The following is a 26,694-nucleotide window of genomic DNA, read 5'->3' on the forward strand; positions in this document are numbered from 1 at the left end:
TAAGGGAGGAAAGGTTCAAATCCTTCTGCTGTAATCCTGCCCTGATGATGCCATTTGTATTGGGGGGTTGGGGTTGGGGGAGTTTCACATTGATTTTAAGGGGGATAGAACTTTATTACTATAATTAGTTGATTGATTGATTGATTGATTGATTGATTGATACCCCACTTAATTGCCACTGTGGTTTCCAAGCCAATTGTTCCCCCCTCCCTTAAAGAAAAATCCCCATGGAGCGCTTGAAAATTGCTGCAGCTCTGGCAGGTAGCTCTTGCTGGAAATTTAACAGTAAGGATGGCTAGGGGCACAAAAACACAAGGACACCTTCTGAGGGGATTGGGGGAGCTTTATTTCTTACACAAGCAAGTGTGGTGGTAATAATAATAATAATAATGCTAGAAGGGTTCCCAGAGTATTTTTGAATTAGTGGATCATGTGAAGTTTATTATTAGGATTGGATTTAAAACATCTCCTGAAGGCGAAGTTGTTTTTATGCAAGGCATCTCTGCGTCTTCTGCAATCTTCTGTCTCTCTCTGTTTGGGGGATTAGTTCTGTATTCATATTTTATGTGTGGTCTGTATGCTCTATCTGAAAAACACAATAAAAATTGTTAGCGCACACAGAGAGAGATAAAAAGAAAAGAGAATTGTGGAGGTTCTTTTGTGGACCACTTAACTATTTTTCTGCCTGTTGTGGCCATTGTGACACGCTGTATGATTTTTAAAAGGTATTTTTAGTGCCTGTCTTATTTTTTAACCAGTGGTATTTTATTTCACAGAACGAAAAAAGCAATTAAATGCAATTAAATTAAAGATCAATTTTGAACATTTAATGCAATGGAGATGCAATTTCCTGTCTTCAGCCACAAAGACACAGATATGCCACAGGCTGCCAAAATGAAGCTCATGGTCTCCTGAAGGTCTGTGGACCACAGTTTTGGGGACCTCTGCTCTAAACAGTTTTCCCTCTCATTGGTGGTTTTGCAGAGGTGTGTGTGTGTGTGTGTGTGTGTGTGTAAAAAGAGAGAGAGAGAGAGAGATCCTAGTACAGTGGTACCGCTGGTTACAAACTTAATTCGTTCTGGAGGTCCATCCTTAACCTGAAACCGTTCTTAACCTGAGGTACCACTTTAGCTAATCAGGCGTCCCGCTGCCGCCGCGCCACTGCCACACGATTTCTGTTCTCATTCTGAGGTAAAGTTCTTAACCCAGGGTACTACTTCCGGGTTAGCGGAGTCTGTAACCTGAAGTGTTTGTAACCTGAGGTGTTTTTAACCCGAGGTACCGCTGTACTCCTATTGTGAGAAAAGTTCAAGGGAGGAGCATATAAAGCCTTATATGAGCAGCAAAAAATGAAGTCCCGGTACTCCATACTAGTGAGATCCATTGCAAAAGAAGGGACTGCCTCTAAAACTAAATATTGGTAAAAACACAATTGACATCCAGGCACACTGGGACAAAAATATTCCTACACACACACACACACAAATAATTCAATGCCTGGCAAATGTGCTTCCTTTCAAAGGTGCCTCCATTTATGCTACCTGAGGTGGCTGCCTTCTACATAATGGTGGGATCTGCTGCCATTGCCACATGGAAGAGGCTTTGGGTTGTGTAAATGTAATGCTACCTCAATGTTCCAGATTTCTGCTTGCACTGACAGAACATTATTCTCCCCCCTGTGCACCCACTAAATCTTTTCTAGGGGTTCCGTCAACCCTCTGAAGCAAATTTGAGGCAGGTGCAGGGCACAGGGGAGCAGAGAAAGTCCTGTCATGGAAGCGGAAATCCTTGCCCTGGTGTGACATGGTTGCTGAACCCTTCGAGTCCATACGCACCACACACCCAGAGGTATACTTGAAGGGGTTTTCTTCATATAGTGCTCTGGCTGAAACTCCTCAGTCATGCAAACAGCAAGTATACAAGTGCTTTTTAACATGCTCCCCATCCATGTGTGGAAAAACAGTTTGTTGGTTTGCATGATGGACATATATTAGGAGCATCTGTCCGGGAGAAATATGGGGGAAACCCACAGGGTCCTCTGGAAATACCCATGCTCTTTTTACAAAGTTAAAATCGTTCATAAAGCATTTCCAACACTGTACATGCATATGGCCAACCTTTCTTGGTTCACCCTTGGCCAATTCTCCAGGGGCCACATACTGGGGATGATTGTGGCCCAATGTGGTTGTGTCACCACCCAACATAAGAACATAAGAGAAACCAGCTGAATCAGACCAAAGACCCATCCAGTCTAGAATTCTGTTCTCATGGTTAGCCAACCAGATGCCTATGAGAAGCTGGAAGCAGGACCTGAACACAAAAGTAGGCTACTCACACATTCACTCTCTCCCACATAAGATGGTCACATCACTGACCTTCCCACCGCATGATCTACTTTCCTTTTGTCACTACCACCAAAACTGACAAACTTTGGGGGAGCTAGATAAAATGTTTGGGGGTTGAGCTGCAGATCAGGCCCTACAGACAGGAGGTTGTCCGTTCCTGGTATAAATGAATAACTAGGTGGAAATAAGAAGTATTCTCCACCAACACCAACAGCTGCTAATAGGCAACCCAAGAAAAGCTGGTCTACAGTTAGCCAAAATTCAGGCACCTCTGAGTTGGTTTGTTGCTCATCAGCCACTTCAGGAACTCTTTGCCAGCCTCCTCATCCAGGAATTTGTGGTAATCGCTGGTGAAAGTGCCATCCGCATGTCTTCTGCCAACGTTTTCGGCCACTCCGGCTCCTTCTGAGAAACTTAAAGGGGGAAAATGGACAAATAACATCCTTGTGGGTCAGAATAAATATATCCCCTGCCTATTCCTTAATGTTGCTCAAATTCTCCCCAGCAAAAAATGCATAGGATTGAGTTTTTTTTATCTTCTAGCAAAATAGCACTAAGTACATGTTTACAGACCTAGAAAATGGTTTCTTAAAGAAACAAAATAATAATTCATAATAGCTTGCAAAGGGCAAATGTTTGGCACTTTCAGCCAAGACTGAGACCTTTTAATGTCCTGATTTCAGTGGCAGATTTTAAAGCTCATGCTTATCTCTCCTGCCTAAATAAATGGAACTTTAAAGTGTTTAACTTGGGCTACTTCACGCTTCAGCAGTGTTTGCCTGACCAAATATTACACGCAGCTGCTATTAATCTCAGCATGTAATACCAAATCCCACCAGTTTGGATTAATATCTCCAGCATTAAGCAGCTATGACAGTGAATCCAAACATCTTATTGTAGTGCTGAATTCCTGCTAGTGGGTTCAGGAAACATTTCTGGAGCTGCAGATCCATTTTAAATAAATTGGACTGCTCCAGATTAAGCAGGTTATGGATGGGAGCCCTCCAATATGTACAAGAGACAGGTATCTCTACCATGGACTCATTATCACCGGGGAACTTTCTTTCTAAACTCTTTGAGAATGTTGATGGAGTATTTCAGTATTCTCTGAGAGTTGTGTTTCTGGAGAATAAAGTTGTTTGCCTCATCCTAGACAGTAATAACCTTCTGTGTGAGAGGATGTATACAGACACAAACAATTTTTAGATTATTTCACAAGAGAACAAGTTTCCTAGTATCATGTGAGTCAGCTCCACTACATGAGACCACAGGAATGACAACAGAACAAACATTTCCTGAGAAAAAGTTCAGTATTCCTTGCTCAGAATTTTAATCAAGTTCAGAAACAGAAGATACAATATCAAACCGAGGGTTCCCGTGCTACTGTTGGAAGCAAAAGGCAATATAAAAATGTATTCCAAGCATGCTGAACCCAATATACTTCAGAATTAAATGTCCCCACATCAGAGCTGACTGTTTCATCATTTATTTATTTTTATTTATTAATCTCTAGATTTAATTCCTAGGAAGGGGCTGGGAGGGGAGAGGGGGGAGTGTGTCGAAATATCTAGCTGTGAGCAACATCAAGTAGTCCTGGTATGTTTTTCAGAGAATTTGCAACAGTCTGCAATATTATTTCCCTCGATCTTTTTGATGATGTGTAAGCATATAAGCATATGGAGAGGAATACTGGCACTGTTTTAATGGCCTTGGGGTTGCTTTCAGCAGGTACACAAACAAGAGAACTGTGGCTTGCTGTGATCTTTGCCAAACTAATGTCTTAGATTTGATTGGTAATAATATCAAAGCAGCATAGTCAGTTTTAAAGAACTGTTACGTTCTCTCAAAGTTATAAAAGGTCTCATTGATAACTACACGGATGCTGTTTTTAAGAGAAGAAAAATGGGCAGATTTTGAGCAGAGATGTGGCATACCTAACCCTTTCCCACTTGCCATTTCTGTGGTCCAATTCGCCCCTCCCAGGGTAAAGGGTGAGCAAAGGGATGCACAGCCCATTTTGCTGCTTTTCTGCTTATAATCAATGTTTTCCTTTAAACCAAAGCCAACCACTCCATGCATTTGCATGCAACGCATAGTGAGCCACTATGTTACAGGAAACAGAGTGCAAAGGAGGGATGTTGCTTTCCCATCTTGGATGGCTGCTTTCTCTTTTTGTTTCTGATTCAGTGACTGATATCCAGTAGGACAGGTAAGAGCAGACATATACCATGCCTTGCTGCCAATTACAAAAATGTATTTTTGTCTATCAGATTATTATTATTATCATCATCACCATCCCTTTCCAGCCATTGCCACAGGTATCTTCTCAAGAGCCACCAAAATGCCCAAAATTATCTATAACTAGGTGTTTCAGAAATACTTTTTTTTTTACTCTCAGTTGGCTTTCATCCTAACTTCCAACATGCATCACCGTGTTTGACTCTCAGATCTCATTTTGCTATCATGATTACAGCAATCTCACAATCAATTATTATGGAGCGCCTATGGCATACGCAGTGTCTTTTACAGCTGGCAATATAGATTTTGAGCACAGAATCGAGGGAAGGAGGAAGGGAGGCAGGAAGGCAGGAAGGAAGTTGGGCCCTGCTCAGAAAGAGCTCACAGTCTAAAGGTACAAAACAAGTACAGATGGGACATGGCGTGTTGATCTTTCGACTGCCAGGCCGCACAGGCAAAAACGTGTAGGGGGCTTGCAGACGTCTGTGAGTGGGCTTATTAAGGGAGGGAACGGAGGCAGAAAGATGCCATTCCAAATGTGCAGTCACTGAGGAAGATGGATCAAAGTCAGCAGCAGTGGGTAGAACAGGCCAAAAGGATCAAAAAGAAAAGGAGGTTGTCACGGGAGTGGTGAGAACAGGATGTAGGTGGTTACTGATGGAGTACAGGTTACTGATGGAGGTGTTGGCAGCCTAATGTTACGGGATGCTTTGAGGCAGGAGAGAGGGGTAAATCTATTCAACGTAACACCAGAAAGAGTGGAAGCACACACAGGGAAAAAAAACACCCTTTTGTAAAGGGATGGAAAAGACGGTGACAGTGTGATGATGAGTTTTAGCAGCAAACTTCTTGAAAAGGCGTGGGGGAGGGAGAAGAAGGGTAGGCTTGAAGAGGAGGAGTTTGTACAAACTTTGGAAGCGGGGGGGGGGAATGGAAGGGAAAAGGAGAATGCTGGGAGCGCGTCAGAAAGCATATTGGGATCCTGGGGCAATCAGGGAACCAGAGAGATTGGGGTTGACGGAACTTGGGGTGGTCCAGAAGCAGGCGCAAGACGTTTGAATGGAAGCAAAGCAGCGTAGGGAAGAAATCAGAGGAAACCATAAAACCAACATTGACCTTCTGTACAACTTGACCTCATGAAGAAAATGTGACCCATTCGAGCATGAACAGCACAATCAAGTCTCAAAAAGAACTACGTTTTAATTGGCAGGTAGATCATTCCACACCCATGACAACATTATTTCAGTTACAAAAGAAAGCTATGAAATACAGTGAGGAAGGTGTGGGAGCAATACATTGTGGTTCCAGCAAGCTTTGATTGGTATTAATCCCCCCCACCCCGAAAAAAGCTAATGCTTATGATAGTAGCAACAGATGGATCCTTACTCTCCTCTTCTTCCTCCTCCATTTGCTAGCCAAGCAATGAACTCCTTGGCGGCTTGGCTTTCCAAGTAAGAGCTGATGTCACTGGTGAAGGTGCCGTCAGCATGTCTCTCGTATCAGCATGACGCCTGGCGAGTCCAGTGCTAAAAGAAGAACAGTTGCCTTAGGACGAGGAACGCTGGTGAATTTCACAATAATCGAGCATGCACACAAAACAGCTTCATCCACTCGTTGCGAACGTTCGCGAGCTTGAGAGCCGATTGCGCCTCATGCAAGTGTTAGCAATAGTTAACAAGACTGGTTGCGGCAGTGGCAAGAAAATAACAAACTGAAAGGCAGTGTGTTGAAGTTGGCTGTTGTAATTGTACAGCCCTTTTCAAACTCAGATCAGCTGCGCTTCTGGATTGTGTGCTCCTATGAACTCGCTTAGCTGAGGTGATGGCAGTAGCCGTGGGTTGGGCACACCAACGCCTCTGTTGCATTGCAGGAAGAAGAAAACAAAGACACTGCAAGACAAGCAAATCACAATCTGCCTGGGGGCATGCATATGGATGCTCGATTATGATGGGCAGCGATGAAGGTAATGGCAGCAGAACGACAAAGAGCAAAATCCATGGTGCAAAAAGTTATCACAACAAAGGTGAACCAAGTCAGTTATGATATTTTAAAAAGAGAGATAGGGATTGGACTGAGCTGACATGTGATGAATATGCATTCAGTAGACTGAAACTGGAGAATTTGAGCAAGCATGATGTGAAAAACAAATGAGTGGTCAGTGACTTGCGAACCCATCCCTACTCATGACTCAGGCTGCCTTCTTGTTTTGTCTTTTTGCTCCTAGCATCTCCTCCATCTCTCTCTCTCTCTTTAGTGCTGACCCTATAATGAGGCATGTGACACATGCACCTCAGGTGGCAAACTGCCTGCTTCATCCACCGCTCGTAGACTCACCAGCCACCACTGCACCACCAGGCACATACTTGCTGCTGCAGGGAAGCAACTAGAGGTGCTCCAAGGTGGCTTTCTGGACTTAACACTCCTCAGTTGGAGGCATTGTGGTTGAGGCAGCCACAGAGAGCATAGACAGATCATGTCAGGTCAACGTGCCCATCCCATTCTAGCATGACCAAGAAATAGAATAGGAGGCATTGCAGATTGGACCAGATGATTCTCAATGGGTAGATATCTAAGTATCCTCAGAGGGAAGGAGAAGGTTTAGCCTGCACCAGGGGCCAAAGGAAGAAAAAGGGATAGTGGTTAGGTCAGATTCAGTTGAGTCCACCTGAAAAGAAGTTCTAGGTTCCATATGACTGCTTTCCAAAGTGCTAACTTGCACTTGGACACTTTCGGTCTGCCTTCCCAATAAGCCAGATTGGTTGTCAAAATTAGAATGGAAGGTTATTTGACTGGCTCTCTGATTCCAGCAATTAAGGAGACAGCTCTGTTGCAGTACAAGAGCTATTAAGGTCTTCAAAGGAGACTCCTGCTCCCCCCCCCAACGTACCCACAAGGAAATGGTTCTAGTGCCAGCCCAGTTTAGATATTGGTAAAGAAGAAATCTGCACACTCCCCCCCCCCCCGGCTCAATCAAACTACTGGGTTAGGAAGATTTGCCTCAAGCAACTGCTGACACCAAGAACAATGGGATTCACACCTGTATCTGATTGCAAATTCTAGCATTTAGCAGACCAAGCAATTCTAAGTATAGTAAGCCAATGGGACTTAACACCAGCTTGACTGAAGCCAGTGTTAGTTACCCCTATTCCAAACTCAGTTCAGGAGTAGGGCTACTGTCAGCTGAGCTGGCCCAAATCTGGCAAAGGGATAACAAGTCTTTACGACAGAGTTTCACTTACAGCACCCTTTTTGCTGATGTACAGGTACTTGGGCAGGCTTGCTAGATCACATGACTTAGCTGAACAGAGTTAAGATCTAGGCTAAGGACACACCCCTCCCCCCACCCACTCCCCCGGTACATCCATTTGGAGAACTTATATGAATGTAAAGTCCACTTGATTTGATTTAGCTTGCTACACCAGGATGAAGATATTCCACTGGCATTTTGCTAACTGAACCAGGATTTGGAGCTTATGCCGGCATAGCCTGGCTATGCCAGGAAAAAGCTAGCTGAGCTGAAGATCTTCTGGAGCCGAACTCTCTCAACCCAGCAGTTTGGAGTTTGAATTGTCCCCTTTATGGCATCTGTAAACAGTTGTCCACAATCGTACCTCTGCAGCAGGAGGACCATACAGCATAGGTATGGAGATGTATCACTTGATGAGGAACCAGGATATGCTTAACGGTGGAGGTGCTTCCATCAACCTCTTGCCGGCCATGAGTTTTGCTAAAGGGTTCCATTCCCTCTCACACACAAAAATGAACAGCCAAATCAAAGGTGTCAAAGATTCCATTCACCCAGAAACCTCTTTCGTTCTAGGATCAATGAGGGTAGGGGCTGATAGCTTCATTCAGGGGAAAGAACTGAATCAGTGGCCACCTCTAGTGTAGACCACCTTTCTGAGAATTCTTCCCAAAGACACCACAAATGGAACATGGATGTGTTCCCAACCTTTCCTGATGCGATACCCGAGTCATACTGAATCTCCCCTTGCTATTCCCCACCATTTCAGATTTCCACAAACATATTGCTCCTGCATTTCTGTTTGTTTGGAAGTTCATGCATAGTAAAACTGTTCCCTATATGCATATTATTTTTGTCAAGTTTTATGCTAGATCCTGTTTCACTTTCCCCACCAACATTTTTAGAATCCCTTGTTTTTTTCCCTTCCACTGAATTACATTTTGCTTAGTGATTTTTGTGTCTGTTTTTAGATTCATGAGTTGAATGTCTACATATTTTGAGAAGCACCATTAAATGCATTTAGTGTAAACCTATGTAAAAACTCTGTAAGCTTGTTAACTAAGGACTACTTCACACACCTTGTGGACCATGACTACATATAACATATTTTACATCCACGAGTAAAATATAATGTATGCAAACAGGTGCATTGCACAGGTGTATGTGTCAGGAAGCTGTGATGGGCTCTGGTTCCTACAACCTGCACACATGTATCATGTATCCACTTGGTATGTACCTCCACCTAATGTGTGAAATAGACCAGGCATCATGATCAATCAAGAGAACATAATCCAAAAGGCAGGTGTGGGTGGTTCTAACAACACACTTGTCTGCAATGCCAAGGGAACAGCTACCTGTGATATCATGTCTGAAACTAGCAGAAATCTTTGTTTTTACCTGACTATACTTGAATTCATTATAAAAATCTAACTTGAGCTACTGCCCTAAGCCCATCTATTTGTGTGTCACTGTCATGGAATGGAACAGCCACGGAAGAGAAGTCACTAGGAAGGATCATACACAAGCAGAAAGAGGTTTCCATGCACACATAAACTTCACAAAAAGCTACTGTGTACAAAAGGCCACATTTGGTACACCCTGGAGGACAGCCGTAGATCAGTGGTAGATTTGATCTTCATGCAAAAGGTCTCAAACTCAATCCCTAACGGTATCAGATAAAAGGATCAGGCAGCAACACTTGTTGGGGGGAGGACCTCTGCCTGAGGCTCTGGAGAACCACTGCCATTCCGGTCTGGCTTAGATGGTTCTCTAAGGCAGGTGTGGGAAACCTTTGGCCCTCTGGATGTTGCTGAACTATGAACCCCACCATTCCTGGCCAAGTTTGCTGGGGTTCATGGGAGCTGAAGTTCAGCAACATCAGGAAGGGCCAAGCTTCCCCACAGCTGCTATAAGCATCATCATATGTAGACATTATGTTTCTGTGCTGCCACATATGGCAGCCATCATGTGTCGGGAGAACTTTTTCCAGGAGGCACCCCTTCTCTCCCACCAGATGGTTAGATCTGCTTTGTCAGCATTGAGAGGGAAGATTCTTCATAGGCAGTAGCATCCATGTAGCACACTATTGCACACAAGGGCTAACGTTTTCCTGTGTGTGTGTGTGTGTGTGTGTGTGTGTGTGTGTGTGTGTGTAAACTGAGAGCACTTGAAGACTGTTGGTGTTTTCAGGTGGGATGCAGTCACGTACTGGCAAATTTATAGGTGAATGGAACAAATCTGCTTTCCCAAAAGATTGGAGTTTTTGAAGTAAGGAAAGTGGCTGGGAAATGCGCTGGAAAGTGCCCACACTTTCTCCAACACAACTGTCACCTAACATCCCCACAAACAGATCAGAATAAAAGCTTGTTAAATAGCCAGATTTCTCTAATCTCCCTGCAAACCAAGAGGAATGAGTACTCAATAAACTGTCCACCTGGAAGTACCCTAGTCAAATCGGTTTAGGATCTGTTTTTTTATATATTCCCTGTATTAAAATAATAATAATAATCTGAAATTACTTAAAATACCTTGAGAGATTGTCCAGGAGGTTTTCTTTCTCACTCTCTTCACGTCCTTGTCTGCAGCAGAGGTCCATGATAGGCATTAGGTTATTAAAATTACATTTGCACAGATATGTAGATGGGGGGGGGAACCCATTGCACATTAGTTAACTATTATGTGCTTAAATGTATACAACATGAATTATATAGGAATTCCATTACTTCTGCATTTAATTCTATAAAGATCCCACAGTTGTCTTTCGTTGGGTACATAATTTATATATGTATTACAACTGATTGACCAACCACTGCACCTAGCAGCTACTGGTAAGAATGATCTATTTGGTGTCTTAGGATGAAAGACACCTCCAAACGTGTTTAGGACCACAACTCCCATCAAGCCCGGGGTGGCTATTGGGAAAAGCTGGGCTTAATCTGATGGGCTGTGGCCTGTTCAAAAGGAACATTGGCATAGCCACTCTTGATATTCCATAACCAATGGAGGGCTGTGAAGTTCTCCTTTGCCTACTGGGAGGCTGTAGGATTGATGGGTAGGGAGGCTGCCCACAGAATGAACTCAGCCACAAAGACAACAACACTCCAGAGGGACCCCTTTCCTGGCAGCTCTCTGCTTGCCCTGTGCATAACATAAAGTGGCAGGACCATGGCCTCTTAGACTATCTGAGACTTTCACATATGCCAAGAGAGAGCTTCATTTATCAAGTTGCTAGCCAATATCATCTGATTAAGGCATTGTTTGACAGACTGATGGAACAACTGTGATGGCTGAAGTGAACACAAGACCCCAAAAGAAAAACAACAACAATACACATGACAGTGAAGCAGCAATGGCAACAAAGTATGTGGACAGCGACATATCAAATGCTGATACGCATGTGAGAGACACCAAAGTACCAAATGACTTTGGCTGTCAGCATGAGAAATGGTGAATGATCCAAACATAAAGTTGTGAAGGAGAAGTAGAGAGGGGGTGGAATAAAGAAAACGAAACCCACAAACACAGTTGGTTTATTTCAGGAGTTTCCAATCGTACATTACTTTTGGTTAGATTTTGCTGCATTGGTTTTCCAAGCTGTATTCCAGGGAAGGCTGGTGTTCCTTATCTGCTGGTCCTCAATCAGAAGATCAGTTATCAGTGGCTAAGCAATGCTGCAATGCAGTTTCCCCATCACTGTCAGTGCTCCTACAGGGGAATGTTATAGGTCACACTGTCAGTTCATTCAGGGCTACAATGGTGCCTGATCATCTTGGCTGAGAAGTGAGAGGATGCTCCAAAACACTTCCTGGCATCTTCTTCAATGGAATAGGAATAGCATGGCAGATGAACCGGAATTCCTCATTTGACAAATCAGCAGAGTAAGGATTCCCTGAAGGCAAGCAATTTGAAAGCCATTGCTTTACTGCATGACAGTATTATGGGTAGGATCCGCAATGGACCAATTCCTTCCCTTGTGCTTTCACCTTGTGCAGAGGGGGCATCCAGATGCATCCAATGAACTTCTTCCTTGGACAAGTCTGTTTCATGTAGCCAGCTATGCACACAGTTCACGTCTATGGATGTGCATATCTGTATGCATAACTTTCCTCCTTGGGCCCACATTCTTCTGGGAAAGAGACCATAGCTCAGAGCACATGCCTTGTGTACTGAAGGTCCCCGAGTCAGTATGGTGTCTCCAGTTAAAGATCAGGTTGCAGGTAACAAGAAACGCCTGCTTGAGAGCTAGGAGAGCGCCTGGTAGTCAGAGTAGATAACTTTGGGCTTGATGGGGAAATAGTCTCAATAAGTGTTAATAAGGCATGTGTTGTTTTTTCCTAGGAGAAGGGTACATGCTTCATATACTAAAGATCCCAGATTCAGTTCCTGGCATCTCTAGGAAAGTAGGGCTAAGAAAGACACCGTATGAAACTCTGGGGAGGTGCAGCCAGTCAGTGTAGACAATTGTGAGTTAGATGGACAATGGTCTCACTTGGTACATTGTTCTATATTCCAGCCCAAATGCTCCAGTGTATTGCAGTACTATAACTGGAACATACCTTGCTCTGCTTTAGGAGGCAATGTAGACTGTTCTGTCTATTGTGTTATCTTCTTTTAAACCACGTGCCAGTTATTATCTTGATCCTACATATGGTAATGTTAAACTTCCAAGTAAAGCTGTTCCAAAAATAATTTCACTTAATGGCCTTACAACTTTGCCATTCTTCTGATAATACAGTTACAAATTTGAATGTTTCGAAAGGTCCTCATTGTCTCTGAAAATGTGTGTGTGTTGTCTGATAGGATGTTTTAAAGGAACCGCTTTAAAATAAAGCTGAATTTTATGTAGTTGAGGAACTTATACTGCCTTGGGCTTCTGACTTTTTCTGAACATTTAACACTGATATTCTACTGCACAGGTTTTGTTTTGCTATTGTTGTGTCCTGGTTAGAGCGCTTGACCAGGGCCTGAGATACAAGGGGTGAAATCAGCAATGAGCCAAAAGGCATACCAGCAATGATAGTCAGAATTGGAAGGAACAATAGCTGCACCAGCACAGTATCATTCTGCTGTGAGCGTGATTCTTCAGGTATGAATATGAAAAAAACACGCACTGGGTTGTAGCCAAAGCATTCAGAAGTTCTCCAGCATTAAACTCTGTTGATCAAATGGAGTTGCTCAAGTAAACAGTGTTTACTGTTGCACAATTCCCATTCCTTCCAGCGGGTTTTGCATGAGAAAACTTTTCATTTGATTGTTAGTTATTTAAACTAACACTTGTTGGAAAAAATGTTACAGTGAGATTTACCTAGCACCTGTATCTCAGGGTGCTGGAAATTACGGAATGACACGTTTGTGGCAAAGAGATGACGCTGAGTTCTTTGTGAAAAGATGCTTTTGTAATAGATTCGAGTGATGCTATTTGCTCCGATCTCTCAGCATAGAATGGGCTGTAAATCACGATGGATAGGTGGATGAACAAACAATTGGGCAGATGACTGGATGGATGGATGGACAGATGGATTGATAGATGGATGGACAGATGGATGGATGAACAATGAAGCTCTTGGAATTGATCCAAATTCTACATATTTAGTTGGATGAAGTTATTCCCTCACCACGCAGTCTCTTGGGTTTATATGGTACCAGGTACACCAGCATAAGACTTTCTTGTGCGTGCCATGTGGCAATTTATAAGGGGGTTCAGGTGGGGTGTGTCCATTTTGCTTACCCGCTTCTTTTAGTGTTCATTAACCACTGTACAAAATCTTGAGCTCGTATCGTGTCCAAGTACTTGCTGTAATCGCTGGTGAATGTACCTTGTGAATGACGTTTCACTTCATTCAGCTGTCTAGAGTCATCTAATAGTTCAGCCTGGGAAGCCTTGAAGGATCTATAAGTGTGGTTTGTAACAAATTATTTGTACTGAAGATTGCACATTTTGAAAGTCACCGTACCACGTATCAACCTCCTCATAAGAGATATGCAACTAATGTACTAGAAATAATAATTGCTGCTAAGAAAGGGTTGTTAGTTGCTTAATAACAGTTTGGTAATGGGAAATAGAGATTTTGCTTACACAACAAAAACCAAAAGGACAAAAAGCACCACTGGTTGAATTGGCAATTTCATTTGCTGCTGGCTTCTCCAATTTTTTTGGAGGGTGGCAAGATTAAATGATAGCATCTTAAATGGATTTCCATGCCAGCTCTGTTAATAGAAAATACGTAGCCCACATTTGGGTTATTATAGCATTAAAAGTTTGGTCTCTGGTGTTTACCTGGATTTCTCTTCTCTGTCTTGAAGGGCACTTTGCCAGCTGCTCTGTACAATCATTAAAAGCAACCCAGCCACAAAGTACATGTTTTTCATTTTCGTCACCTGCCGGGCAGAGATAGAGGGAAAATAGTCATTGCAGCCTACTTCATACACTCGTCACGTGGCCAGAGGACACTGAAAGATAGAGCAGGCATTACACCTCCATGTGGAAGTCACAAAGAACTATTCTGTGTACCAGAGGAATTTACATAGGAAGAAGCCTCAGACCAGATTAAATGATCCATTCATTTAATTCATCTCTCCCCCCACCCCCTACCCCCGGTTTATGATAAGCCTAAAAACCTCAATTTGTGTTCAAAGCAGTAGGAATTGTTTAATATACCACTCTGACTGACAGCAGTTCCCCCAGAATCTCAGGCAGAGATTTTTCCCCCCACCACTTAGTTCCTAACAATGTTTAGCTGGAGTTGTCAGAGATTGAATCTGGAACTGTTTGCATGCTAAGTACATGGTCATACCTTTGGGGGGAAAGCCATGCTTATGAAGAATCTGCATGTCAGTATAGTGAAATCCTAGTGGCTGCTAGCACAGGCATGAAGTCTTCCAAACATTCTAGGTGAAACCACATGACTAGTAGATTTTACAGCCCCAATCTGGAGTGTTGCTGACCAGCAGATACAACTCTTAACAGCTTCTGTCACAGGGGTGTGACATATGAATATGAGCCTTACTTGGAAGGACACCCACTGAAATCAGTTTGACTTCCTTCCCTGTGGAATGAATCTCCATCGAGACTAAAAATTAATGGATGGATTAATAATAATAATAATAATTTATTATTTGTTCCCCCTCCCATCTGGCTGGGTTTCCCCAGCCACTCTGGGTGGCTTCCAACACATATTAGGATACATTAAATTATACATATAAATTAAATTAAATTAAATTAGAGGATAAAATATGATTTAGAGCAGTGTATCCCAAACTTGGGTCTCCAGCTGCTTTTGGACTACAGTTCCCATCGTCCCTGACCACTGATGGGAGTTGTAGTCCAAAAAACAGCTAGAGACCCAAGTTTGGGCAACACTGATTTAGAGAGTGTAAATATGATTACTCTATGACTCGACTGCGTAAAGAACGAAAAGGAATTCCTAGCACCCTGCGATATGGCACAACTTTTATGTGGGTTTCTATTTATAGTTACCAACAACTGGCACAATTCTGCAAAACTGAGTTATGCAACCACATCTCTCTGAAAGCAGGGGCACGGGACTTGATCAAAGCTAACTAGCTCTTTTGCTATGTTAGGCCCTGTTTTGTAACATGTTTCGTAAGAATGCATACAAACTGTCCTGCCGCCACCGTTGCCTTGCCTGCCACCGCCTTCCTTTTCAGATTTGCAAGAATAACGCAGTCCTGCTCTCGCTTCCTTATGTCATTCAGCAGTGCAATGCTGCCTCCTAGTGCTATTTCCCAAGAGGGCATGCTTCTTCCCAATGATATTCTCAAAATCTCAAGCCAGTGCTCTTGATAGCTTCTTTTAGGGATGAATAAATATGCTGATGGAGACACTCTCCACAACATCTTGAATCAAGAGAGGCTATGCAAGCTGTGGACCAGTGCACAAAAACAGTGGGGGATTGAATGAGGGCCAATAAACAGGGGAGATGGAAGGTTTTGGGTCGTGGCTCCTGTGTCCTGAAATATAAGTCAATTGCCTGTTCTGGATGGGGTGATACACCCTGTAATGGAGCAGGTAGCATGGAATACAGTGACTAGAGGGCCAAGTGACCTCTGTGGCCAGGAGTACCTTTCCCCAGCTTCGGAACATAATAAGAGGCTGTTGGTTCAGGTCAATGGCCCATCTAGTTCAGCATCCTGTTCTCACAGTGGCCAACCGGATGTTTGTGGGAAACCTGCAAGCAGGAGAGCGCGCTCCCCTCCTGTGGCTTCCAGCAACTGGTATTCAGAAGCATTGCTGCCTCCAACTGTGAAGGCAGAGCATAGGCAGTAGGGGAAGAAGAAGAAGAAGAAGAAGAAGAAGAAGAAGAAGAAGAAGAAGAAGAAGAATGGATTTGATATCCCGCTTTTCACTACCTGAAGGAGTCTCAAAGCGGCTAACATTCTCCTTTCCCTTCCTCCCCCACAACAAACACTCTGTGAGGTGAGTGGGGCTGAGAGACTTCAGAGAAGTGTGACTAGCCCAAGGTTACCCAGCAGCTGCATGTGGAGGAGTGGAGACGCGAACCTGGTTCCCCAGATAACGAGTCTACCGCTCTTAACCACTACACCACACTGGCTCCATTGATAGTTGTCTCCTCCATGAATTTGTCTAATTCTCTTTTAAAGCCACCCACATTGGTGGCCATTGCTGCCTCCTGGGGGAGCAAGTCCCATGGTTTGACTATGTGCTGCATGAAGGACTGCTTTCTCATATCTGCCCTAAATCTTCCAACATTCAGCTTCATTGGAGGTCCACAAGTTCCTTTACTATGAGAAGGGGAGGGGGGGACTTTTCTCTAACCGCTTTCTCCATAACTTGCCTGATTTTATAAATTTCTGTGATATCACCTTTTACTTGCCTTTTCTCTAAACTAAAAAATAAATCAACCAATCCCCAAAGCTGCAACTTTTCCCCACGGGTCTGAAAAATAAGTCCTTAGCAGTAAACTCGGTTGAATTAAACAGGCTTACAAGCTGGCATATTTAGAATCAAGGTGTATTGCTGCTAAACTGTATACAATAGTATACAGATTTTATTTCTTGCTGAAAAACCTTGGTGTGTGTACCACCATTGGGGTGCATTGTGATGTTCCACTTTACAAAAGAAGAAACCAACATCATGCTCAAAAGGTAAAATGGAAAAGAATGCTTGACAAATATGGAAGAAAACTGCCTTCCTTGCTAGGAGCGAGGGATTGGCGGATCTGACCATTTTGCTTTCTCTGTTTCCCATTTTTTCTATTAAGTCCAGTTCTCCACATTTTGATCTGTTTTTAAATACTCATGAAAATTCACCATCACTTCCGTGTGAATTTCTCATAATATGCAAATTTGTGCATGCAATTCCTCCCGATAGATGTGTTTTTGCAATTTCTCCTAATATGACGCATCTTTGTATGCTATTTACTCTAATACATGCACATTTATGTACACTGTACCCTAGTTTCTGCATTCTTGCGAAGAGAATACTTGGCTGAAGAAGTGCATTGCAAAATTCAGAGAAGTGCAAAGTTCAAGGGATAGTTGTGCTTTGGTTAAAGAATGGTTTTGGAAAGGGTGAATTATGGTTTACATTGGAGGCTACTCGTAGGGCACTGGTGGCTATAATCCAGGGTAGGTAAGACAGTTGTTTACTGTAGTTTTATAATTTTCTGGAAGCTGCCTAGAGTGGCTTGGGCAGCCCAGTCAGATGGGTGGCATCTAAAAAGTATTATTATTATTATTATTATTATTATTATTATTATTATTATTATTATTATTATTATATTTCTCTCACACTAGCTAAAGAGTGACATGATCACACAGTATTGTGAATTGAGGTAACGAACATGAACTGAAATGGTATGAGAGAGTAAGATTCCTACATGTTAATTAACAAACTTTTAATTTCAGATTTTTGGGGTGGTGTTTAGGATGGAACAGCAACTCATTATCCTATCATCTTGAAACCTTCTCATACTCTACACAGAAAAGTTTTCTACCATTCATACATTGGTGATGCTGCTTCAGCCACCAGATTTATTGGCTTATAATTCCACATCATTTAGAAAAAGACAGAGAAGTTATCTCCAAAACAAAGAGATCAATATACCCAATAAATTGTTATTTCCCATTGAATCCTCTATGCCCCATATGGATATCTATTTTAATGCCTATTTAAGGTGTAAAAGATCACTTCCTGTACGTAAAAATTGCAATGGAGTCTCTATATGTGGATCGGTGCCCTGGTTAAGGGCAGAGACATTCAACATTTCCCACCCACCCACCCCCCAGTTCTCTGTTGCAAATCTCTCCCACCCTGAATACTAGCTGGAATAGGGAATCAAATCACAGATTCCTTGCATTGCATATTGTTTGCCTCCCAAGTCAGGTCAATGTTTTTAAGAGACCCTTTTATGGTAAAGGTGTCATAAACTGAAAACGAATTGAGGGTTAACCATCGCAGTGCGATTCTGCAGAAGCAGATTAAGGACATGATCCAGCCAAAGTTTTAATTTTTTTAAAAAAATTTTTTATATACTTCTGCATCATAAAATATTAGGGCACAGCACAAGATGTGTTCAAGGAGCCTAACACACCATTAAAAACAGTACAAAATAATCACAAAAAAATGAAGTTAAGCATTTTAAAGCTCCATTGATTTCAATGAAGAGAATTAGAGAGCAATCCTTTGTACAGTCAATGAAACTTACATTTACAAGGAAAAAGAGTTAGGATCAAGGCTGCACAACTTAAACTGAACCCTTCTTGGCTATTCATGGGGCACGAAAGATCTCAACTTTGGCTGTAGTGTTCCCAAAGTTTGTTTAGCTTACGAGGGTAGTACTTTTGAAATGTTGCTCTTTAATTTAACAAGGAACAATTCTGTGTCTAGAGTAAACCTCCCTTTTTACTTGACTTTTTAAAAAAATTGAAATACAAAATATCCTCATTTTTAAAAAAAACACCCCCCACCCACCCTCAACACTTTCATCCGGAATTTTCTCATAATTATACAATCAGTCTTTCTCTCTATCTGTCTATAATTTTATCATAATTATACAATTAGTTTTTTTCTCTCCCTGCCTGTTGTCATTTACTTCAGTATTACAAACAGCACAGCTTTTGAGTGAAATGGATTTTAAACAAGTTTGCATTGTGTTTCTCAATCCGATGCTTATCATCAAGAGGGAGGAAAAGGGAAACTATTACGAAGCAACCTGTTGATGCAGCCTAAGTTAGCCAAACATACAAGTTCTCCCAGTGAATGCTACAGGTAACTTATCTTATTCTTCTTACCTGTAGGTATTTTGGAAGGGTTATGGAGAAGCAGGAAAGGCAGTGCTGTCTCTTTCTTCAGGGACTTCTGGAAGCCTTGAGGATCCAAGAGTAATTGTCTGCTAGTCTCTCCTGCTCAGCCACGGATATCTATATATACTGTTCAGCTCTGGGAAGCACTTATAGGAGTGCATCATTGCTGACAGTTTCCTTAGTCAATTGCGGTGGGGTGGGGGAATTCTGTTGTTTGCCATTCTTTGCATTTGACCATTTTTTTACAACTGATTTCACACGTCTGTTCTGTTTACTCCGTGACATCAGTGTTGACACAGAGCCTAACGAAGTCAATGAGGTGTCACTGTCAAAAGAAGTAACTGTCACCGTGATATTAGACCGACCCAGCGTAGGAATCGAGCGCTTGGGAAACAATGCATTCCTTATGGCACACACAAACACAATGGGAGAATAATTAAATGTAATTCATATTTGATTGCACAAATACTGTGGTCATGATCCAGAATAAGGCATTTTAACACAGGAGGCTGTCAGACCATTGATTCATCTAGCTCAGCATCATGTTCACCTACTGGAAGTTGCTTTCAAGGGTTTCAGGCAGCAGATATTCCCAGTCTAACCTGGAGATGCTGGGGATTGACTTTTTAAAAAAGAAAAGTAGAACCTGGGACCTTGTCCATACAGTGCAGATCCTCTACCACTGAGCTACGACCTTATTTGTCCATCTGTGTGTGATTTATTCACTTAAAAGGGGGGACGACCATTGGTGGTATTGCTGGTACAATGGCGGGTGGCTCTGTGATCTAAACCACTGAGCCTCTTGGGCTTGCTGATCAGAAGGTCAGAGGTTTGAATCCCCGTGATGGAGTGATCTCCCATCGCTCTGTCCCAGCTCCTGCCAACCTAGCAATTCGAAAGCACACCAGTGCAAGTAGATAAATAGGTACCGCTGTGGCGGGAAGGTAAACAGTGTTTCCGTGCGCTCTGGTTTCCATCACAGTGTTCCATTGCACCAGAAGCGGTCTAGTCACTTCATGACCCGGAAAGCTGTCTGTGGACAAACACTGGCTCCTTTACCTATAGCAGGGTCTTCTTATGATCTTAGTAGTGATGCTTGTTCCTTCCTCATGCTGGCTGGCCTGCTCAGCTTCTCCCAATGGCTCAGAGACCGTGATAAAAAAGAGAAGGAAGCAGCTAGACCATGTCACGCACCCCAGCAGGCAACATTGGGGTGTGTGCATTGCTCTTCATCACTGCCCACCTTTACAGCAAAAAGGGTTTCAGAATCCTAGATGCCAATGTGATTTTTCTATAGGCTCCAGCAACCCGGCGCCTTGGATTTTTCCAGGCTGTGAGGCAAAGGCGGGCGCACTCCTAGCTCCAAGCAGGCAGCCGCCTGCCCTTTCTTCTCTTTGTTGCAAAACAGAAATAAATAAAACTTCAGTGCCCATCCATGCAAGTTACAGAAATTGATCAGCTTTCGTACACTATCAAGGTCCCACCCCGGGGGGGGGGGGTTTGCAAGAAAATGGTTCCAGCTGCAGATCAAGAATATCCCCACTGGTGGTGGGGGGGGCGGGGGGGGATGAATATGAAGGAAATGTTTTGAGAAATGTCTTTAAATGATGCAAAGACTTCTGTGTGACAAGTGGCATCAAACCCCTTTGGGCGCACACAGATTGAAACAATAGCAGTCCCCAGTGCAGTTTGAGTGAAATGCTGGTCTTCACGGGAAATGGCTTATAGAAACCAGTCACTACTGAAACACCATTCAGCTAGCGAAGTGTGTCAATGAAGAAACAAACATGTTGATCAAGTTCCCTTGGTTTGAGTGGCCCTGGGGACTATAAATAATTATTATTTTTTTTTAAAAAAAATTATGTTAGAGAGATGTTGTCTGTTCTTTGTAAACACTTGATGTACATACGAAACTGCCTTCTGCCAAGCAAGACCACTGGCCGGCAGGGCCTTTCCAGGGTTTGGGGCAGGAGACTTTCGCAGCCCTACCTGGGGACTGAGCCTGGGATCTTCTTCATGATGAGATGCCCTAGCTCTGAGATATGGCCACGCCCCAAAGTGTACACCCTGGGGAAAGTGGAATAGAATGCTTTGAAATAAATAAGCCATCCTGACAGCAAACCACAAAGCAGATCTTAGGAGACTTCATGTTTCGCCCCACACCTGATCAGACTTGCTCTTCCATTCCAGCTCCTTTGTACGTACTGCTCCATCAACGTTTCATGGACTGCCTAGAGTACGTTAATAGCCAGATATGTCCAATAGAGCTCGTTGCACTGATAGAGCTAGTTGTACATTTAAAAAAATCATTTCCAATAGTCTGCTAAGGTACAATAGCCCCTGCTTCCTTTTCCCCATTGACTTAGGTAGAACCTCCACATCTGCCTTTGCCATTAGCTGTGTAGTCTTCCAATGTGTGGACAGCTTGCAGAATTGACCCAAGGGACAGATGTGGAAATTAAACAGAGGACATTGCAAAGATACATGATGAGCAGGAAGAGCAAGTCACTTGTGCTTCCTGTCTCCCTACCCCATTACTAACGTCAAAAGCTTCTGGTGTTGATTTTGACATATTTGCCATCAGGAGCGAATGGGCACTGAAGCATACAGGTGTGTGTGTGGGGGGGAGAAGCAGGCAATGTGTGGGTAAGCAACGTTATCTCTGTAAAAAGTCCAGATCAAACGTCATCCCGTGTACGGCCATTTACCGTCTTGATGCATGGATGCGCACAACGTCCTTTACAGAAGCAATTTGAGATCTGTGGACTGCTGTGGTCAATACTACGGCTGTACACACACACACACACACACACACGGGAACACTTGACCTGGATCTGGCCCAGATCAATTCAGGGTCAGAGCTAGTGTTTAGTTAGGGGTTTTAGGGTGATTTGGGTTTCTTGGGGGTTCAGTCCTGCTCAGTTTGACTTCACACATGGGTTCCTCTGTTGGGATCAAGTGTGCAGCCAAAATGCAGGGCTATTGGAAAGTCCTTTTACAAACTTAGCCTTGTGCTGCTCTTTGAAAAGCCAGTCAACTTCTCCTTCTTCCCAACCATCATCCTGCTCCTTGAGACACCCAGAGTGCTCTGGGTGGGCCAACCTAACTCTATCTGGGGCTGTCTCCATCTGACTTGGTGGAAGCCCAGCCCTTCCCACTGCAACAGTACCTATTTATCTACTTGCACTGGTGTGCTTTCGAACTGCTAGGTTGGCAGGAGCTGGGACAGAGCAATGGGAGCTCACTCTGCCTCGGGGATTCAAAGTGCCGATCTTCTGATCAGCAAGTCCAGGAGGCTCAGTGGTTTAGATCACAGTGCCACCCGCATCCCTTCGGGTCCATTCAGTTCAGCATCCTGTTCTTACAGTGGCCTGTGGGAAGCCAGGGAGCAGAAACATAAGCACAAGAGCCCTCTCCTCTCCTATGGTTTCCAGCAACTAGTACCTGGAAGCATTTCTGCATCCAATCATGGAGGTAGATCACAGCCATTATGGCTAGTAGCCATTGATAACCCCCATCTACATGAATGTATCTAACTCTCTTTTAAAGCCATCCAAGTTGGTCGCCATCTCTGCCTCCTGGGGGGGGGGGAAGCAAATCCCATAGTTTGACTATGCTCTGTGAAGATGTACTTTTAAAAATCTGCCCCGAGTCTTCCTATGTTCAGCTTCGTTGGATGTCCACAAGTTCCAGCGTTACAAAAGAGGGAGGAAAAACTTCTCTATCCACTTTCTCCTTGCCATGCATCATTCTATGAGTGTATGTTGCCTCTTATTCACCTTTTAGCTAAACCAGGGTTTCTGGTCTACAGCTCCCGTCATCCCTAGCTAGCAGAGCCAGTGGTCAGGGATGATGGAAATTGTAGTCCAAAAGCAGCTAGTGACCTATGTTTGGGAAACCCTGATCTAAACGAAAAGCTTAAACTAGGCCACTGTAGAGGTTGCTGGCATCAGAGGATTGTAACAGGCAGGAAGGAGAGCTGCTGTTTGTCCTCATCTGCCAGCGTCCACCACCCTGGGAGGCAGGCTCACTCTGCGTAATGGGAAGGCCAGCTCAGATTTCTGACAAGTTCCTAAAAATTCTTATGCAGCATTCCATAACCAAATACCTCCAAATGGAAATGGAGGCACACATAAGATCCACTTCAAAACAGGAGGGGGGGCTATGCCTAGCTTTTGCAAGCAGGAAGGTGTGCATGTGTCTTCCTTTGCAGAACTTTCCTTCTTCCTGGTTGCAAATAATAATAATTTTATTATTTATACCCTGCCCATCTGGCTGGGTTTCCCCAGCCACTCTGGGAGGCTTCTAGTGCATATAAAAACCTACGGTAATATGAAAGTCCATCACCACCGATGCAGATCCACAGATAGGCAGCAGGTGGCGCACATTGTGCGATATCTTTCACGTGGCTGTCCGGCCTTTTCGTAAATGGATTGCAACCAAAACTCTGAAGGATTCTTTCAGTTGATTGGAATGCCTACACCCAATTTCTTTTCTTCTGCTTGTACTAGGACGTATCTGGCACAAACAACAAGGAGTCCCATGGCACCTTAAAGATGAGCACTTAAAGCTTTTCTGAGTGAGAGATTTCTTCTTCGGGTGTCTGGTAGAAGGTGAACCCAGCATAAATTTAATCCGGTAAAATGACCTGACTCAAAGGAGAAAAAGACTTGCTCGTACCTAGTCACAGTTGTGTAGAAGTGAAGGTTTTGGCTGCTACACATTGCACCTTTAATACACATTCAAAGCACTGTACTGTAGTTTACCTCTCACAGAATTTCAATTCCCAAGCAACATTTTGGTATTTGTGTATTATTTATTTATTTCCCACTCTTTCGCCTTCAGGTTTTTAATGTTATTAAAATATAACATGGAGCCAGGGCCAGATTTAGGTTCGATGAAGCCCTAAGCTACTGAAGGTAATGGGGCCCTTTATATGTCCAGCTGTCCTTTGTCAACAAAAAAATTGTCGCTGTTTTTTGTGTTGAATATATGCTAAACGGTAATTTAGCCATTTGCACATAACAAATAGGAGCCTACACAACACAAAACACTGTTGCTGTATATAGGTTTTATTTTATTTGTTTTTTATCTTATATTTTGGAAATGTACATCCATTTTTTTCCTTTAATTTTTTTGGGGGCCCCCAAGAGAGGGGGCCCTAAGATATAGCTTGTTTAGCTTATACGTAAATCCAGCACTGCACACAGCATAGACATGCAGCCTTCAACCTCAGGTGATTCATTCCAGCTGAAAAGGGAAGCTGTAGCGGATCCCACTGCTGTATGCCAATTGTGCCAGATCCAAACCATGTACGCACCCAATAATAACCACCACAGGTTATCTTTTTGGATTTTGTGTGAGGAAAAACTTTGGTACTTGGAGACTCAGGCAGAAGTTGAACAAATAAGTATGATATATTTAACAGAACAAAGTGGATAAAACAAAGGAGGTATCAGGAGGTCATGTTCTTTCAGGAAACAGTTAACTTGTTTAATATTTATGCTAAGATTCAGGTAGGTAGCCGTGTTGGTCTGACGCAGTCGAAATAAATAGAGATCGACTAAGTTTGTTCTGGGTATAAGCTTTCGTGTGCATGCACACTTCTTCAGATCTGTTTCCTGAAATAAGTAAGAAATATATCTTACTTATTTGTTCAACTTCTGCCTGAGTCTCCAAGTATCAAAGTGCTAAGGTGCTACTGGACAATTTATTTATTTATTTATTTATTTATTTATTTATTTATTTATTTATTTATTTATTTATGCTAAGACTAATTGTTGTTACAGCTTCTTTTAAACTTCAGTTGCTTATGTTCAGTTATTGCACTTCAGGTAGATGCTATAGGTTTCTAAACAAGATGGTAAATGCTCAGCTTATTTCCAGCTATTTCACTTCACAGTTCCTTAACTCAGTTGTTGCTTAAGTGTTACAACTTAATACTTCAGTTCTTAACCAAGGTGGTACTTTCTGTCAGTTACCCAACCATTTGACAACCACACTCCTGAGGTACTCCAAATAGTACAACAGACCCATAGGATCACCACAATCCTCATAACTGGTTTGGGAGTCTTCTCTTTCTAGAAGAGCTTTCCTCTCCTGACTGGAATGAGACCCAAGTAGACTGCATCCTCACAGCATCTACTTCTCCTGGCTCAAACTCAGCTGCCCAGTTAACTTCTGTCTGAATACTCTCCCAAGACACTAAAACCTGTCTTCCTATCTAAGCTAAGAGACTCCAGATATGAGACTATACTATGAAGCATATTGTCTTTGTTGGTTGAAGGAATGGATGACATTAGAGAATTCACATGTTCTAGACTTAGAAGGTCATGATAATATTTTTGGCTAGCTGTAGATATTTTCCTCAGAGTGGATGTCACGCAGAGACCAGAACTGACTCACTAACACTCCCTCCCTAAACTATCTCTCAGACTAAACCCTATCTCTATCTGAACGTTCGCTCAGAAACTTCCCTCCCAAAGGGCTGTTCCACCCCTCCTCTGACTAGCTGTCTTGGTAGCAAATCAGAGAGAGGCTCCAGCCCTCTGGTGGAATTCTGAGGCACTGCATCATCACATCTGGCTCTGCTGTCTATCACAGAAGGGGTCAACACCTTCTATTTGTTTATCACATGATCAATCAGATGACCAGGGAGGGGACATTTAGCTCTGTTCCCTCCCTGTGGCTGCTTTAAATTTCCTCTCTCTTTGCCTCTGCATCCCAAATCTGTGTGTGGGGCGGTGTCTTTGCAGGCCATTAAAAATTGTTTTGCAGCCCCCCCGAATAGGATTGCAGCTTAACTGCAAGCAACACTATTTCCAGGGGCGTCGCAAGGGGGGGCGGGCCGCCCCTAGTTCCAGGGGAGGGGGTGACACTTTGGCCGGCCCCTCCAACCCCGCCCCGCTGGGCGGGCCCCGAACAGGGGCTTGTCGCCTTTCCCCCTTCCAGTGGCTATTTTTCGGTGGGGGTGGGCCAGCGAGGAGGGGGTGTCATGCTGGCATGACACCCCCTCTTCGCTGGCCCACCCCTCGCCGAAAAAAACCGCTGGGAAGGGGGGGAAAGGAAGCAGAGCAGGCGCACCCAAGCGCCTGCTCTGGTTCTCTTTTCCCCCTTTCCGCCGCTTTTTTCGGTGGGGGGGGCACGGGCCAGCGAGGGGGGTGTCACACTTGTCACTGGCATGACACCCCCTCTTTGCTGGCCCACCCCCCGCCAAAAAAAACTGCTGGGAGGGGGGAAAGGAACCAGAGCTTGTCACCCCCTCCTCACTGGCCACCACCCCCCGCCGAAAAAAAGCCGGGGAAAGGGGAGTATTCCCCCTTTCTGCATCCACGTGCGTCGTGACGTCACGATGACATCACGACGCACGCGTCGTGCCCCTCCCCCAGGGGTGCAGGGGCTTGCTACGCCACTGACTATTTCTTTTTTAATCCACCACAGTCAGAGCTTGAAGTTGGCTACTTTCAATTTACGCAAGCAAAGGACTGCGCCCTGAGAGTACTTCTGACTGTAGTTTCAGAAAATGAAATTTTAATGGAAAATAATAAGCAGCGGCAGAACAGGAATAATCTCGTTTAACTG

At 43.6% G+C, this 26,694-nt stretch overlaps 1 protein-coding gene across 1 annotated transcript; it reads right to left on the bottom strand.

Moving 5' to 3' along the window:
- Window positions 1-329: 329 nt before the first annotated feature.
- Window positions 330-19,240, bottom strand: GCG (glucagon). Its single transcript, XM_033165965.1, is given in 8 exon segments — window positions 330-586; window positions 2,615-2,758; window positions 5,970-6,084; window positions 6,087-6,109; window positions 10,356-10,406; window positions 13,556-13,717; window positions 14,105-14,205; window positions 19,102-19,240. Coding segments are annotated over 7 exon segments (591 nt in total). The 5' UTR covers window positions 14,197-14,205; window positions 19,102-19,240; the 3' UTR covers window positions 330-582.
- Window positions 19,241-26,694: the final 7,454 nt, after the last annotated feature.

The sequence above is a fragment of the Lacerta agilis genome, chromosome 1, assembly GCF_009819535.1.
Source record: "Lacerta agilis isolate rLacAgi1 chromosome 1, rLacAgi1.pri, whole genome shotgun sequence".
In the NCBI taxonomy this organism is placed as follows: domain Eukaryota; kingdom Metazoa; phylum Chordata; class Lepidosauria; order Squamata; family Lacertidae; genus Lacerta; species Lacerta agilis.